The 19,024-nt window shown below is 38.4% G+C and overlaps 1 protein-coding gene across 1 annotated transcript in view; it reads right to left on the minus strand.

The window, feature by feature from the left end:
* Positions 1-556: 556 nt before the first annotated feature.
* Positions 557-19,024, minus strand: part of LOC143280820 (uncharacterized) — a 40,733-nt gene continuing 22,265 nt past the window's right edge. The window contains exon 9 of the mRNA XM_076585520.1: positions 557-18,295. Within this exon, the coding sequence (XP_076441635.1) occupies positions 18,207-18,295 (89 nt within the window). The 3' untranslated portion in view covers positions 557-18,206. The remainder of the gene's footprint in view (positions 18,296-19,024) is intronic.

Consider the following 19,024-nt stretch of genomic DNA (forward strand, 5'->3'; position numbering starts at 1 on the left):
GACAAATACATATATACACTACACCATATCTGCTGGGCAGAGTCCTGACAGCAGTATAACCCAACATGCAAGACAGGCCTTGAGTGCATACATACATATTCATGTATCTATTAGAGTGGATTTCTTCCACAGAAATTTGCTAGATGACAACACTTTCGTTGCCATGAGTTCTTTTTCAATGTGCCAGGTGCATGCTGCACATGGGACCTCAGTTTATTGTCTCATCCAAATGACCAGACACTGATTTTTCCAGTCAAACTTGGTAGAAAAGGAAAAACCCTCATTCTGCCTCCTTCCTCTTTTACCTAAATATCAAAGAACTATTCCTCACAACCACTGGTGACTGTACTGCTTTGCCAAACTTTATTTTGGTTTTTAAATTTTTCATTTTTTTTTTATCATGCAGTTGACCTTAACTGAATGTGCTTCAAAGCTTAGATCTTACAGCAGTCAGATCTGAGTTGGAACATTCAAGAAAAGCATGCATTAATGCATTCCACAACACACTTCCACCCTCTTGTGAGGAGGTGGATGATCATTAAAAGTCAAATACAAATGACATGGGACAATCTTTATTTTATTCCCTTCCCCTTTCAGTGTTCCATTTTCTACACAAGTCCTTGAATGTGTACATTCAGACATACACAAGATTTCACATTCCATAACATTACAATATGTGACTAAGAGTAACACTATGAATCAACTTGCACAGTCATGAAAACATAAAAAAATGATCATGAATATGAAAGACTTTGTCCCTCATTCTGTTTTAATCATACCTTTGACTAAAAACATGTTGCAGTGAGTTGGAGACACAAGCACAATGAAATTTCATTTCAAAATGAGTATTTGGGAAAAACAGAAATCCACGCAATAGAATCCAAAAAGCACAATTATTTCTGTTCGCTGCATAATTTTTTGCATTGAATTTAAGAAATTTTCAAAAAATAAAACATAACTAATTTACACAAACACATGCACTGACTTTCATCCTCTTCCTTGAAAAGAACTATTGCATTCCATTCTCTGAAATAATCTTGAATAATCAGTGACTTCACATCTGTTAACATGGGGCTGTGAAAACTGTTCAAGAATTGCACATCTCCCTCAACAACTAATGAAAGCTTACTTCACTCACGTGTTTGTGTGGAGACAAATGGTAGAAATGCACAGACTTTGTGACCAGACATAATAGTGACAGACTCCTGACATCACTGATTTTTCAGAGACAGGTTATTCACTAAGCCATTACATGTATTTTAATAATTACTTATCACACCCACATCAGCCTATCTTAATACTGACTTATTTAAACATCTTTTCTAAATGCTTTGTCTTTTTTGTTTTATTTTTTTGTTTGGTCCTATTATCTGCAGTTTCAGTGGCATTACTCACACGCCACTCATTCCCATACCCCCCATACACAGACACATCCAGTTTCATCTGTCACAGTCCCAGCGTCAGCAGTCCAAACAGAACCATGTTAGGTCGCCAGAAGGCCACACACCAAAGGACAAACTGCACTGCTGCTAATTTGTCCATTATTCTGCGAACACTGAAGACTGACAGACCTTCACCTCAAGCATGGAAGTAGAGGGGGATTGAAAATGAGAACACCATGAGAGAAGGGCATGAAAGCTGACAGAATTTATGACTTTAAAATTTTTCTTTAATGATGATGCAGGAGAGGATGTTGATATTGCTACAAAACTTTATTAGATTTGGGACTTCATGACAAGGCTATACTCTACATTTCCTGTGATGTTATCCTGGTGTAAACCAGGCTTGAGAGATACAGACTCTTGCAGTGTTGGTCAGAATAGCATCTGTAAAGTGGACGATACTTGACTGTGTGGTCCCAGTCTTCCCATTTAAGTCCATAGCACACTAAACTCAGGGTAGGTGCCAGCTGCAGGCTGAAAAACCCACATTCACTGAGAACTGAAACTGCCTATTCCCAGCTGTCAGCCGGCAATGCTAACCACTTCGCCATGGCATCTGGTTTGTCTTTGTATATCTGTACATTTAACACTGACTGGTCTGCTAAAATACTTGTTTAGAAAACAGCTAATGTGCCAAGCAGACCCTTTATTTTTATTACATTCTTTTTGTGTTTTTTACTTGGACAGTCTTCTGGGAGAATCTGAATATGTGGCAGTCATATACAGATGTATATGTGTGTGTGTGTGCATGTGCGTGCGCGCTACTAAATTCTATCAAAATTTCTTCAGAAGCAATACACTAACAAAGAGAGAAATAACAACCAACTCCTATTCATGAGTTACGACATACATGTTTGACACGTAACCCTTTGAGCCCTGACCACCGCTTTACCGGTGGTGGGGAAGGGTGGCAAAATGCCTGGCCACCGGTTGAGCGGTGCGTAAACACTTGTGTCGTGTTTTGCTATTGGTTGACTTATATTGAAGAGCCAATCAGAAAAACCGTAATATTCCGACGCCAGCGAACACAGTACCAACATTGCCACGCCCCCTCACTGTGTTTTGTGCATGTGCTTTGGATAAAAAAGATCGATTTCTACCATGAAGCGTGCAGAGTCTCAACCTGACACGCCTCCTTTGATCAACTGATTCTGCATGCTCAGATTCATTTGACATCACTATCTGTAGCAAAATCATCCGATTCGAATTCCACCTATCACAGTAATCATTGTCATACTCTACTTCTGATAAATCATCAAGCATATCAATTACTTGCTGCATTGTGTACAGTTGTTTTCTCGCACGTTTTGTCCCTGATTTCTGCCCTGACGGGCCAGGTTGAGACTCTGCACGCTTCAAGTGTTTACGCACTGCTCAACCGGTGGCCGGGCATTATGTCATTTTTCTCTGCCACCGGTAAAGCGGTGGTCAGGGCTCAAAGGGTTTAATACCAATTATTTGCAAATTTTGGCTCAGGAGCTCAGGCAGAAGGGTTAAAATTGCTCAGGAACTCAGGGCTCAAAGGGTTAAATGGGCAACCAACCCTTCAGGTAACAATTGGGTCCACTGTTTCAGTTCCTTCGAACACAACAGCATCATTCCTCTTAATAATTAGGATCTGGATTTCACTTGTACAATAAACATACAACATAAGCACTAAACTAAAAAAAAACAGAGCAAAGGTTATTTTGTGTTTTGCAGATCAATGTGAATGTTAGACTGACATGGTAAAAGCTGCGAGTCTGTGAAATAGAGTTGCGCTCAAACCAGAGCCATGCTAACAAAATTCACATGTGGTCAGTCAGCTCATCTATGAACTGTGTTAGACCCTTTATTGTCTTTCCATGGAAAACTATCCTCTTCAGTCAAATTCCTGCTCTCGCCTTTGCTTTGAAGTTTGACTGGAAAATCAAACTGAGCGTCTTGGCATTCAGATGAGACGATAAACCCAGGTCCCATGTGCAGCACCCACTTCGTGCACTTAAAAAGAATACTTGGTAAGAAAGTGTTGTCCTTTGGCAAAATTTCTTCAGAGGGAATCCACTCTGATAAGTACAAATGCATGCAATCAAAGCCTGACTAAGCATGCTGGGTAATGCTGTTGGTCAGGCATCTGCAAAGCAGATGTGATGTATGGGTAATGCTGTTGGTCAGGCATCTGCAAAGCAGATGTGATGTAGCATATATGGATTTGTCTGAAAGCAGTGACACCTCCTTGAGAAACTGAAACTGGTCATATTACCTAAAGGTTGAGAACCACACAGCCGGTTTTACAGTCATCCCAGCAGTGAATTCATATCAACTGTGTCTAGGGCTCAGCAAAGGCAGGTGGGGCCCAATCCTCTCCTTCCACTTTTATAACAGAGTTCCCCAACAGAAGTCAGGTATCCATTTACACCTGCTTGGGGGAGGGGGGGGGGGGAACCAGAGTGAAGTGCCTTTTTCAAGGACACACCACCATGCTGAAACGGGGCCTCCAACCCTATGACTGGTGAACGAAGATCAGGAAGTCAGATGCCTGATCAATCCCCACTGTCACCATTCCTTTTTTTTCTTCTTTTTTTCTTAAATCACCCTAAGCAAGTATCAATATTCAACATGATTAAAAAACAAACATCAAAAACAAAAACAAAAAAACAACAAAACCCAACTGATTATACAATAAGATGGTGAAATGTAGGAGGCAAAATGACATCTGAATGGGATGTGCAAGGACTGGTGATGATGGCACTGTAGTCGAAGGACTCATAACAATGCCCACAACAGCATTTTCCAGTACTGTTCATCTCATGTCCTGGGGCAGAAATAAATGATTTCACTTTGTACAGCATTGACTGCTACCTAAATCAATATCTTCTTACTGGCATCTGTTTTTTCATATTTTACTTTGTAAATAGAGTTTCTTTCACGGACTGTTGGAAAAATAAATATATTCTTTTATCTAATAAAATACCTCATGTAAGAATCCAAGAAAAACAAAACCAAACCAACAGCAACAAAAACCACACAAAGATAATCAAATCCTCTACCAAAACAACATACAGATATATGCATCCATCTTCTTTCCTATCACTAATATACATGTGTGAGCAAACTCACTGACTGAATGACAAAGGAAACAAATGATGAGCACCTAAAATAAGCTGTCAGTTGGCTCTACCTAGGTAAAAGCCTGCTGTACAAATGACTGTGTTTGTAACGAGCTTATAGTTTGGCCTCTGAAAGGCACTAAATAAGCAAGACTTATAATAACAATAATAATGCTGTGTAAATGTCCAAAGACAGTGAATGTCTTTTTTTTTTCTTTTTTAATTTTTATTATAAAGGATTCATACACAATTTTCTCTTTCACTCTGGATATTTATTGTAATGTATTATTGGGTTTTGTGTGTGTGTGTTTTAGTTCAGGCACTATATAAATTTTCTCCAAATGACTCAAACTTTACCACCAGCTTCTACTGTTGCATGACATCTTGTGTTTTCAATAAATATCAAAGCTGTAAAGTGCAATCATTCTGAAAATGGCAAAAATGATGGAGTACAGTGTTAGTATCCAACTAAGAAATTAACCCTGTATTTGTTTCAGTTTTTCTCCCATCATCTTAAAAATTTTTTTTTTGTTTCATCAAAACCAGCGCTCTGTGTACACTCTCAAAAGTTTTGACATTTTTATATAGTATAGCTTATTTGTCAAGAGTCATGATTTGTTTCCACTGCCTGCCCAAAACTCTGATGATCTTTAAAAAAAATAAATATACATTTTCAACAGCTCTGACATTGTTCTTTGACTGATTTATCAAAATACACATTTTTTCCAGACCCTGCTCAAAATTCACAAACTTTGAAGACCTGGAAAAACACAGCTACATTTAGTCCATTTCTCCTGAACTGTTCCTGTATGAACCCTGGCAGAAAATGCATTGCAGCTTTCAGGAATCACAGATGTGATCTTCAAGGTCAGCTGATTTTATGGAACCAAGGAAAGAACTGTGTGAGAACTGAATGTATGAACTGCATATGTATACCAACATTTTACAACATAACAATATTTGAAGTAGTAGTATTATAGTTATATGACAGGCTATCTGTGGTGCCCCAACAGTCATCCAGACTAAGGGACAAGTGAAGTGAAGTATTAGAAGAAGTAGTTAAAAGGTTGTTCCCAAAAAATAACATTTCCAGACAGGAAAAAGAAAAAAAAAGGGGTGTGGTGCTGCACTGTGGCCATGCATAGAACAGCCTGAATTTCACACAGAGAGATCTCTTCTGGCAAAAATTAATGCAATAGCAATAATAGTGGCTGTTATGTATTATGTCCCAGGTAATATAACACAAAACTGTTATTTCCATCTGAGGCTGCTGTGTGGCTACACCGATGGCTTAGGTTCAACTTCAAGAGCTTATCTGGTGTAATTCTTCTCAAAGTGAAGTGTTACTGATCTACTATTAATAAGACTGTCAAAACAATGACAACACACACATATACAAACACACAGACACTGATGAAAGGGCCTTTAAGCAGGGAACAACTTAAGCAAAATTAATGTTCCCCAACAAACCTGAAAGACAGTTGGACAGATTTTGATACAGTGATCTGGTATTAAATTTTGATTGATAAAACTTGACTATATCCGTAAATGTACCTAAAAACACTGCATCTATTCATTTTTGGAATACTAACTGACAGAATTCACAACAAATTTTGGAGGTTCTTATAAAAAGCTGTTCCTTCATCAAGATTTAAACAGAAGAAAGATTTTAACAGAACATGATCCACTCAGGTGATACATGGCAATAACTTTACTTTTAATCAGGCTAAAAATACACACTGAAATATTGATTTGGTCACAAAATAACTGATTCACATATACACCAAACAAGACTATCAGACATAGGAAATATAACTGCAGATTTAAATAATTATATTTTACTGACTTGATCAGTTGATAGTCAATCCAAATTGGGCAAAATATAGGAGTGTAAATCTGGAAAATGTGTGAACAATATTGGCAATCTATGTTTAATTCATCTAATCAGCAACAGTGAAGTAAAGATGAATCACATACATGCACACAATCACAATGTACACACATCACACAAACTAACGCACACACATGCGCATACACACACACAATTTCAACTGTTGTTCTTTGGATAGTCAGATTTCTGCTGGCATGCTCAGAAATGCTTCCTTCAGTTAACAAAATGCTTCTTGCTTTCCTGCTGTATGTGTTAGGAAAAAAGGATGTTCCGAAAAAAAATCATTCTGGAATGGAAAAACATCAAGCAAAGACATATGGAAAATGTGATGGTATCTGTCCATCTATCTGTTTAGGAAAAATATCCACCAACCAATTCATACACACAAAAACACACAGAGTCCAAGCATATGATGTGAATATTCTAAACTAGTTAACCCCTTCAGTGCCACAGATGTATTCTTGCTTGTGCTTCCGATTTGCCAGGCGGTTTTTGGTTGCGGAGGGTAATGATTAACAAAACAATTCTAGCATACAAACTACTGCTAGACAGTATAAATTACCCATACTTTTTTTGTTGAGAGGAAATAGGCACTATCAATTTCTGACAGTTTGAACTTTACTTAACCTGTTCAGCACCTTAGCTGACGTCCTGCACAAAGTGTTGCCATAGTGCCTGTAAGATGTCCACTGACGTCCTGTATCTATTTTGATTTTTCCTTCATATGGGTTTGGTACAATGAACATAAACAGACTCTTAATGGTTAGTATAATATGTCTGAATTATAAATGTTCTATTCAAGTGCTGATTCATCATGTGGAAGACTCCTTTCTTCTCAATAATGATTTTCTAACCGGACCGACCTCTTTCTTCTCAATAAAGATTTTCTAACTGGACCACTTGGAGCACACATGTAAAGAGGGTTTGCTATGAGGCGTCAGACACTTTGTAAAGTGAAGACAATGGTCCCAGTCAGAGAATTTACACAACTTTGCAAGCTGTGCTGATGATTATATATGAATATAATCATGAGAGATGGATCTGTCTCATCTCATGAACTTGAATGTGATGACAACAGTGACAAAATTGACAGCAACATTTGACTCTTTCTTCAGTCCGTCTATCCATTCAGACATTATTTCTGAGTGAGTGACCATAACTGACAGAGAAAGCATAGTAATTCATGCAGTTTGAGAAGAGGGGGAGGAGAGATAGAGAAGTGATGTTAGACAATATGTCAAAGGCCAGACAAAGGGCGGGGTAAGGGGGTGTGGCCCTGATCTGTCAGTGTAATGTCTTTTCAAAGTAATCAGCTTCCTTCGTTCTCATCAAAAGAATCACCTGAAGATGAATTTGTCACAGATACCTATGAGCTCTTTGTCAAAAATGAATTGTAAAGCTTCTGCTACATCTTGGGTCACAAGATCTTTTCATATATATATATATTTTTTTTAACAAGCAGCAGTTTGATGCCACTTACTGACTTAGGCTTGGTTGTGACTGTCATCTGCCATTTTGAAAACGTCGTCTGATTTTCAAAAAGGGATGCCACAATTAAAGTCCTGGAATGACCACTTAAAAGTTGAATTATGTTTTGCTCCTCCTGAATAATTAAAGCAGACATACCATGCTTTCCCAGTGGTGTGTATTGGGAAGCCATAATCTAAAATTTGCAAAATTCAGGATGTTAAATCATAAACTTCCTATTCAAAAGAGGAGATTAGCAAATATCCCCCATTAAGAACATATATTATGTTCGAAGTGTGAACGTAGAGACCAAGGGGACAAATTCCATTACCTCTTTGATTGTCCAACCTTTGAAGAGGCAAGAAAAAGATATCTGCCATAATTATACTGGAAAAAAACAAATGTTTTAAAATTCAATTCATTATTCACAAGTACAAACAAATGACTGCTGACCCACATAACCACATTTCTGAAAATCATTATGAATGGCTTCTGATCTAACTGGATAGATAAGGTGCACCTCTCTGAGTCAACATGCTGAACTGTTTTGTTTTTTAAAATGATTTTTTTAAAGTAAAAAAAACAAACACAAACAAACAAACAAAAAAAACCCCAAATATTTTGTTATTGTTGGTTTTTGTTGTTGTTTTTGTTTTGTTTTGATTTTTTAATACAGTGAATTTGTGGAATATGTGTTTGGAATAAATAACGACTCACTTCTGGCATGTATACATTGTATAATGCTGTATCTCTTGTATGTTACTTTTTCTTATCATTTCTTCCTAAAAAATCTGTCTTAACCAATCAGTTGGGGTGGCCATCGTTAAAAAAAGAAAAAAACAACAATACCTTAATATTTGTATTAGTTACATGAAATGTGTAACATTTTTATGTGCTTCCACAGGGTTTCCTGAAATAAACAAGTCTTGTCTAAAAATAGAGGTATGAAAATTCCTGCTATGACGATCACAGTTTATGCGTCATGGAGCAATTTCAAGCACTTCATGGAAATTTTTGTCATGGGGTACTGAAAAGGATAAAGCCATTTTTGTATCCAGGATAGGTCATTAGTGGTAGCACTGTACTGTTGTGTAAGAAAACATGATCTGACAAATCCCATCCATAGAAGTCTGACATTCCTACTCCACTTGAGTGTTTCACAAATAAAAACATTCAATGAATTACCAGTTTACACACAGACACACACACACACTCTCTCATACACAAAAAATAATAAACAGAGTTAAATCAAAATCAAAAGGCAAATCATACATAGCAGTTCTATCTTAGCCTCCTTCTCCAAATCATTAGGAATTTATTTCAATCATATATTCATTCATTCCATCCCCTCACCCCCACCAAAAACTGCTGGGCAATAGCAAGCTTGGAAAGCAGGGAAAACACACATTATTTTGGAATGAAAGGTGTTTGTGACACAGACAAAGTGATTCAGAGAATGAAAGAGAGGAGGAAGTGACAGAGAATTTAATGGAAACAAGACATGGTGCAGGATGGGGGTGAAGGGGTAGTTTGGATGGAAAATATGTGAGAAATAGCACAACTATTAGTGAAGTGGAGTGATGGCCTAGAGGTAATGTGTCCGCCTAGGAAGCGAGAGAATCTGTTGTGATAAAAAGAAAAAAAGAAATACAAACACAAATACAAATTACAATCTATCAGTCATGACAAACACAACTAGAACTGACACAAATTCTAAAATTAATAAAAACATATAAAGGCAAGACTCAATATCTCTCATCCAATGCCCTTGAATACGTACATTCATGAAGCAAAAATTTTACAACAAAGAAAACAACAACAAAACAAACAAACAAACAAAAAAAAACCACACACACATTCTTCATTTTTTCACGCAAGTTTCATAAAGCATTTACTAGAAATGGAACCAAGGCAATGTGATCCAATGAATAACACAGTTGATAAAGAAGTGTGTATATATAAGAAATCAATATGATAACAAGCAGAGCATTTCTTTGATGACTTAAAAAAACTTTTGAAAGAATTGGTAAGTGTTCCAAGGCAGAATTCAAATATCTCCCCCATATAAATACAGATACTTTCATATATCTAGTATCTAATGTTGATGGCAAAATCAATGTCGATCATACACAAAAACTTTTATTAATTTTCAATTTGCGTATTATTTACTCAGTTTTGCACACAAAATCTGTTTTTCCTCCAAAAGCTATGCACTGCTTGTTCTCAGCATACTGCAGCCAAAAAAAAAAAAAAAAAAAGAAAAAGAAAGAAAGAAAGAAAGAAAAAAAAAGGAAAAAAAAAAGAGCCAGAGATGACCATTTTACTTTTACAGACATATTTCGTCTCCTCATGCATTTGGAACTGTTCACTCTAATGATGGTTTCAGGTTTCTCAGATCTGAGGATCATACAAAGTTCCTTGGTGACAAGCCCTAGAATTGTTCACTCTAAATCAGCTGTAAACAATGGAAAAAGCTTCATGACCACAATTATTCTTCTTTTTACTTTTTTTCAAATAAAATGATACTGTTCTACACTCTCTTTATGATAACTTTCATTACTAAATGTAATTTTTCAAGCCTGCTATTTTTTTTCAAATGACTGCTGACAAATTCACTCAGTCAGTGTTTTCAACTCCTCTTCTTCTTCTCTTCCTTTGTCAGATGGACACCCAAGTCTCTGTGACAAAGGCACCTGTATCCTGCAGGCCCTCCACACAGCCATATAGCTTCCGGATCACTGGAGCTGAGTTGGGTCGGGTCAGTTTCTCTTTCTGAGCACCCCACGGAGCGGTTAGGACTACAGCAGATGTTCGGTTGTCTGGCTGTCAGTCTCCTAAGTGAGATATGGAGAATTTAGTGTTCAAGTGGTGGGTGGTTTAAGCAGTTGTGGCCTGTCCTGAGTCTGAACACTGAAACCTTTTCCTGCCTAGCCAGCACAGAGTAGAGAGGTCTGTCTGTTTGTGGTGTGGATGCTGTTGCATCCACTTGTTTTGCTGCTTGGCCATGATATTGGTCTTTGCCTTAGAGCCGCTGGTGGACTTGTGTAGTGCTTTCCTTCCCCAGGGAGTTAGTCTCGTTGTCCAGAACACTGCAGTGTGAAGGAATCCATTGACAGTGGCTCGTGCAAAGGCAGGCAAGAGTTTTCAACTCTTAAATTTTCCACGCACTAGAAACCAAAGTAGCAACCAAGCCTGTTCTACTTGATTTGCAAATCAACATAGCGTTTCACCATTATCTACACAAGTTTGATATATATATATATATATATATATATATATATTTTTTTTAATATCTTTTTAACTCCTAAACTCTTGCATTTAACAAAGTTAGCACGAAAACATTTGTACAGATCTGTTGATTGGTAATTTTCTCAACTGCACGATCATATTGATCTAAATATCAGCAAATCCAAATTGATGACACAACAAAATATTTAAGAAAAAAGTGGCAGAAACTGTTCAGAACGATGCACTATAAAGTGTATTTATACTGCATTGATTCTGAAAATAATTTATAAGCAAAGAAGACATCCTGAGATTCATAACTATTAACAGGTCATACAGCACTGTAAAGGTATTTATAAGAGACAGTTACAATGAATCCATTTTAAGTTACATGTTTTGACCACCATATTTTATTTAGAGAACTACTGCTGAACTTTGATTGATGTTTTGAAATCGGTGGGTTGTTTGGCTATGACTACAAAATATTCAGAGGGATACGCTATAGTGCTGTCAACAATTAAACTGCACACCTAAACTGCAGAAACTACATTCATATGTGATACTGCAGACATGACTGTTTTAATATCAAACACTGAAATTAGTTGCTGAGTTTGTATACTGACTGACAGTACATTTCCTACAATGAAAAGAAACATGACCTGTCAGGACATTTTTACTGTTATCAGGTTTTACTGCAAAACATAGTGGAGTGATGGCCTACAGGTATCGCATCTGCCTAGCTCAGCCGTTGATATTTTCCCCCTCCACTAGACCTTGATGGCTTGAGTGGTGGTCTGGACGCTAGTCATTTGGATGAGACGATAAACTGAGGTCCCATGTGCAGCATACACTTAGCGCACGTAAAAGGACCCACGGTAACAAAAGGTTGTTCCTGGCAAAATTCTGAAGAAAAATCCACTTTGATAGGAAAAACAAATAAAAACTGCGTGCAGGAAAAAAAAAAAAAAAAAAAGGGTGGCGCTGTAGTATAGCGATGCGCTATCCCTGGGGAGAGCAGCCCGAATTTCACACAGAGAAATCTGTTGTGATAAAAAGAATTACAAATACAAATACAATATTGCAGAATGTGCTGCTAATTGCAAAAAACAAACAAACACTAAATGCCAAAAATCAGCAAACAATTCTTCTGGCTGCTGCCTTCTTACAGTGCAGTACTGTAATTTTCGACCTTCAAAAAGCTACTTTTCTTACTCAAATATGACCCCTCAGCCCTGCGTCTTATCAGTGATATGGGCCCTGAAAACTAAATTCTGAACATCACTTGGGGCAACCTGTCACAACAAACTATATTTTGACAACACACAAACATAATAACTGCTTATGATCACACTGAAAAGCAACACTTCAGTCTCACCGCTGTTCATCATTAAATCAAACTGAAACCAAACTGCATATTGCACCAAATTTCAACTCTTAGGCCATGTAAAAAGAGTAGTGTCTGAGTTGGGATTTTTCTTCTTCTTCTGCGTTTGTGCGTTCACTAACATGTACACTAGTGGGCTTTCACGTGTATGACCGTTTTTATCCTGCCACGTAGGCAGCAATACTCTGCTTTCAGGGGTGTGCATGCTGAGTATGTTCTTGTTTCCATAACCCACTGAACACCGACATGGATTACAGGATCTTTAATGTGCCTATTTGATCTTCCGCTTGCCTATTCAGATGAAGGGCTTCAGGCACAAGCAGGTTTGCACATGTTGAACTGGGAGATCGGAAAAATCTCCACATTTTACCCACCACACACCATCAACGAGATTCGAACCTGGGACCCACAGATTGAAATTCCAGCTCTCTAACTACTTGGCTATTGCGCCTGTCTGAGTTGGGATTTTAATCTATGGTGCGAAGTAGAGAAATCAGATGTAAACTGATCGCTATCCAAAAGCAGAATGCAAAGCAAGATGGCAGAAGGGACTGAAAGCCGGGCATGGCAGGATTATGACTGAACAATTTATTGAACTGGAGCTTTACAACAGTGTACTGTTGACTTAAGCCTTAAGGCTGTAAAACTGTATATTAAAAATGAAAGAAAAAAAATCAGCAGGTAACAGAGCAGATGAATGGAGGAACAAAGCTGAGTCAACAAGCAGACGAAAACATGTAGGATTCCGATCAAGTTTTCTGAAAATGATGTCACTACTCGGAAAACAACATCCGCTGTTAGCAGAGCCGTAATGGTGGACTTTCACTGATGGCAGATGCAGCTAATCAGATGCAGTGTGTGTGTGTGTGTGTGTGTGTGTGTGTGTGTGTGTGTGTGTGTTTATTGTTATAATGATTGTTAGCTACATCCAGTCAGCTATACAGGTCATTTCATAAACTGATCTTGTAAGATCTATTCCATACCATAACCAGTCAAACATATTTGATACATTCCATCCAAATATATCACTATGCAAAACTGATGCATCACCACTTCCACCTAAATCAGAAAATTGAACAAATATCATCCATTACAGACTGAGTAAATAGTTTGCTAATACCAGTTTTGGCGTGGCCTAAAATGATAATTTGTTGGGAATAACACAATTCTGACAACAAAAAGGTTTTCAAAATTTATTCTATTTTCCCCCTTTTCTAATGCTATATTTCCCATCTCTTCTGCTTTTGGATTTTATTGCAAGGAAGTAATTTTTCTTCCCTTTGTTCCCACTTATCTATGAAAGTGCAAGTCACTGAGTGTAAGCGGAGATTAGAAAAGAGAGATAAACCACTTGCAGAAATTGCTGAAGCCAGGCAGCCTGCGCCGCGACACGCATTCATTATTCATGAGCTGCCTTTGCCCCGCCCAAACTAAAGGAAAGCGTGGCACTGAGTCACAGCGGAGAGAAGAAGCAATGTCGTCAACAATGGACAAAAAGAAAAAAGACAACAGCGCCTGGTGTGCAGCCCCTAACTGCAGCCATTCAGACAGGAGATCATGCAGCTCTTCTAAATCTGGCGTTCTGCTTCCCGAGAGAAGAACTAAACATCAAGGAGCAGAATGTATTAACTTATGTGTCAGGGTACATTGCAAAAAAAATACAGGGCAAAGTTTGTAAGGAGTGCAACAGGCTCCTAACAGGATCTCTGCAAGGGACAGAGAAAGAAATCTTTCTGAAGGAAAAACAGTTTTTAGACCAGGGACTTGTTATTCCAAGCACATTTCTTGTATCCAAGGTGGAAAAACTGGAAGCAACATTTAAGAAATCTACCGAACAGTTACTGAACATGGACAGATGTCGGGCAAGACTGGTGCTTCGAATGGAGAAGGATTTTGATGACCGTGACCTAACATGCCCTGCTGGACAATGTGATTCTATGCCTGATTTTGTCCTGCAGCTGTTTGTGACAATCCGCATTTATTTCATCCTCAAAGACAACAACAAGAGATTTGCGTCAATGTCTGGGCGACAGAACAGAAAACTTTTGAAACTGACTCACCACTAGAATTTTTATGTTATCTTCTGTTTCCATCTAGACTTCATCTCCTAGAGTGCTGTAGGAACCTGTTTTTGGAATTCATCACTTACAGTGCCACAACAGGGTTCAGTTTTTTCCCTGTCTGTTTAACTGATAGGGACACAAAATTACTGTCCTTTACTTCTCAGCCACGCACATGCACATGTTAGAAGAGAGACAGAGCTGAATATGTGTTTTATGTTTTGATATATCTATATATATATTTTTTTTTGAAGAAATGGTGATGTAAACCAGAAAGTGTGAAGAAAAAGTAGCGTTACGAAAACGCAGTTCAATAATTTTTAACTGTCTCTCTCATGTGCAACATTGCGCTGGAAGGGGGGGGGGGGGGGGGGGGAGTTGGTGGTGGGGGGAGCTGCTTTATTTTCTTTTTATATTATCTACATTCAAGCAGATGCAAACGTGCTAAAAACCAAGCAAAAATGAATCGGTTTTCATTGTATACAGCGAATCTTACTACACGTGGGAAATTCCAGGCATAACTTAACTTTCGCTTTACTGCAGCTGAACCGTCAGAACCGACCAGTTTCCTTCAGGTGGGGAAGGAGAGGGTGATTTACCCCCACCCTTCCGCACTGCGTGTGTGCCCCAAAACGGCTTCAGCACTGTTATAGACAGTAAGAAGGGGCCTGCCGCGAGTGGTTTATCTCTCTTTTCTTCTCTCCGGTGTAAGTTGTCATAAAACTTAATTCTTTATCAATTTCTTTTCTTCTTTTGCATTTGGTTAACTTTTAAGTTTGCTTTTGCTTCAATTTTTAAATCGAACAACTGCAACTTACTTAAAATTAATACTGTTTATGATCATTTCGCTTTATATAACTTTTGTTTGTTTCATTAAAATAATTCTCACCTGCTACTTTATGCTGCGGGGGGTTAATCTGGTTATGCAATTACTTTTCACATTAATTAACAAACCTTGACAAATTAAACAACAAATCATGACAAACCAACCAACCTTTTATAAAAAGAAAAAAAAAAAGAAAAGAAAAAAAAAGTCAATTCTGCAATGTTGATCAGCTATTGCACTTTGCAAGCCAGATATCTCTTTCCCTCCTATCTCAGAAAGTCTCTGGAAGAGTAATATGCTATGCATCAACCCCGCCGCCATGCTGCTCCGAATGGACAATGGTGCTCAATAACTGTCACTCCTGTATGCCAATTCTGTATTGATACTGTCTGCCTGTTCAGGATCTTGAGAGGATCAGTCATTTTACACCCAAAGAGATTCCTAAAGGCCAGCATTTAAATCAAACATTGAAAAAAAAAGATGACAAAAACCCACACCAAAAAACAAAACAAAACAAACAACAAAACAAAAAATCCAAAACAACCCAATCTCAAACAATCAGTTCATTCATTCTATCATGGGGTGCTTCAACAGATGCAAAATACAAACCTATGCAATGTGTGACAGTTGAGGAACATCAAGAATTATCACTATATTTCAAGCAGTGATTTCACCATGACTATAGGCAGTTGATAGAGAAAAAAACAGGAGGAACAAAAAACAAACAGAACATCCAACTGAGTAAACAGGATGGGGGTAGAAAGTGAACTGAAAAGGAACAACTCAATAAGACAGAAATGCAAAAAGAAAGTAATGAGGGATGACAGAGGTGAAGAAGGCAAAGGGGTGTTAGCCCAGGCTTTCTTGCAGTCCCACACTTTCTTTCACTTTGAGAGAAATTGTTGGGGGTGCCCACTGCTTTCACTTTACGAGAAAGCTTGGGAATCAGCTGCTGTAGCGAAGTGGTTAGCATCGTGGACTAACAGCTGAAAGGACACCGGTTTGAATCCTAGTGGAGGTGGGTTTTTTTGGCCTGTGGCTGGCTTCTACCCAGAGTTGAATGTGCTATGGGCTTAAATGGGAAGACTGGGACCAGACAGTTGACTATCATCTACTGGTTAATGCCGGGATATTAAAATCGACAGGAAGCAAAGAGTACAGCCTTGCCATGTAGATCTAAATGGACCTCAATAGCGTCATCGTCATCATCATATCCTCCTCCTCTTTCATCATCAATTGAAAAAAAAAAAAAATCCCAGATTAGTCCCAGATTATGTGGCCTTCCACTGTTTCAGGCCCTGCCCTCATGGTGACCGGTTTCAAAACTCCTCTATTTCCGTGCTTGGGGTGAGTCTGGTCTGGGTATTCTGCGTCCTCTCTCCGGGAGACGCCAACTCAGTATGGCTCCGCGACTATGCCATTATTGTCATCAGTAGGGGGCTTAGTAGGTAGTGTACTAAGTACATTAAATCAGAACAGACACTACTGAACACAACTTAAATGAATCAGCAGCAGTGCATGGTCACCTCTGGTGTGTGGCCTCCTCGCGACCTAACATCGATGGTTCCCTATGGACTGCCGATACTGGGACTGTGACAGATGAACCCAGGTGTGGCTGTATATGGGGGGCATGAAATTGCGAGAAAACATGGTCATTCTACTCCCACGCTTTCTCTCAATTGTGAGAAAGCATGGAGGGCACCCCCACACTATTTTGCAATGTGTGAGAAAGCATGGGAAGTCCCCATTATATTTTTCAAAAATTTCCTTTGTCATCTGTGTTGGTTTCTTGTCTTTTCCCCCTGATACAAATCTTCAAGAAAAAAATGAGAGTGAGAAAAGGAAGAGAGAACGAGGGGGATGATGACAACCACAATCATGATTTGACAAGAAAGTGTGGGGGAACCCCCTGCAATTTTTCTTAAAGTGAGAGAAAACATGGGACTGCAAGAAAGCAATGGCTAAAAAGGGGCCTGACAGAGACAGAAACAGTGAGATGGAGAGAGACAGATAGAGAAAGGGTGAGACTGACAGGAGAGACTAGTAGCAATGCATGTACAGAGAGCAGTTGAGAATGTTTTTTTTATAGATATATATTGAAACATATATACATTATCTATACAGTATGCTTTTGTTGTATTTGGTTTCACTCACTCAGTATTTTGTACATACATTCGAGTTGAATGATTACATGTACAGAATCACAATGACTTGGTTCACTCCACTGACATCATATATATGGCTTTGCAGGAGGAAAGAAACTTCCACATTTTTTTTGCGTTTCTCAAGTGAAACCTGTGTGAGGATGTCCACATACACACAGGCACCCACAAACACATGCAAATGAAGTGCACTAGAAATTTGAATGTACAATTTTTCGCCTGGCTCACTGTGACAAGTTTCTAATCTTTGAATTCAAATAACATGAATACTCTTTGAAGAAGAAATAACCAAAGAGTGCCTTCTCTGGGTGGGTGGGTGGGTGGTGGGTGAGGGAGGGGGGGGGGGCAGTAATCCTAAGCACTGGGACACAGGAACAACACCACACAAAGAATTGGTCTCTATGGCTAAACAAAAAACGTCTGTCTAAAAACCATCTTTCCCTCTTTCTCTCACTGACATGACAGTGACATCTGTCATCATTCAACAACACCTGTAACTTGGGGGAGTGAGTATTTTTTTGGGGCATCCACAATCAGAAACTGACACAACACCATCACAGGCTCCATAGCCCAGAACTGTTTCATGTTTTCACAGGTGTCACGGTACACACGAGGAGCATGTGCAGCACACCTGGATAGAAGTCTTGCTGGTGTGCAGCCTCACTCCTCCTTGTGCTCTAAGTTTGGTGTGGAACGGGCACTGCAGTTGTCTTCGCATGTCTCCCCGCTGTTGTCTAATAAAGGGGCATCTGCAACATCATGCATTTACCAGATGAACAGCTCATCAGTTAAATCTGTGTTCATTATGTATAAGACTTTTAAAATGCTGTGATAAACATAGATGGGGTACAAATGGGAGTTGCGAAAGATGCCATCCATGGGTGGGGTTGTTAAAAGAGGGAGGGGGAAGGAGAGGGTGATAGGGTAGAGGAGGAAGAAGTTGAAGAGTTTAAGTGAGAAAGAGAGAGAACCTTTTTTTTTTTTTTATAAATACTTTATGTTCTTTTCTACTCTTTGAATGTACTCTCTCTCTAATATATATATATATATATAAAACTTTCTTTTTCTTTCTCCTTTTTCTCATGTCAAACCTGTGTGTACATACACATACACACACACAGAAACACACATACACGCGCGCATATATAAAAAATGATATATACCATTGGGAATTTCTGTATATAAAATATTATTTTACTTTTTACTATTGTACTTTTTAACACATTATTTCACTATTGTACTATCAGTCACATGCTATCTTATTGCCCAGAAATGGTACAAACCTGTATTATTTTTTATGGGGACATTAGAGTGATTTGAATGATTGATTAATGACTGAGTTAGCTCAGCAAGAATCAATTAACTAAATACACATGTTCACATGGTCAGTTTTATGTGTAGAGATTTTTGCAACAATGGTAAGAGAAGATACAGTAATAAAAGGAATCTGTATTATGGGGTTGAAATAATGCCTATGC

This window comes from Babylonia areolata, chromosome 4 (assembly GCF_041734735.1).
Source record: "Babylonia areolata isolate BAREFJ2019XMU chromosome 4, ASM4173473v1, whole genome shotgun sequence".
Lineage (NCBI taxonomy): Eukaryota > Metazoa > Mollusca > Gastropoda > Neogastropoda > Buccinidae > Babylonia > Babylonia areolata.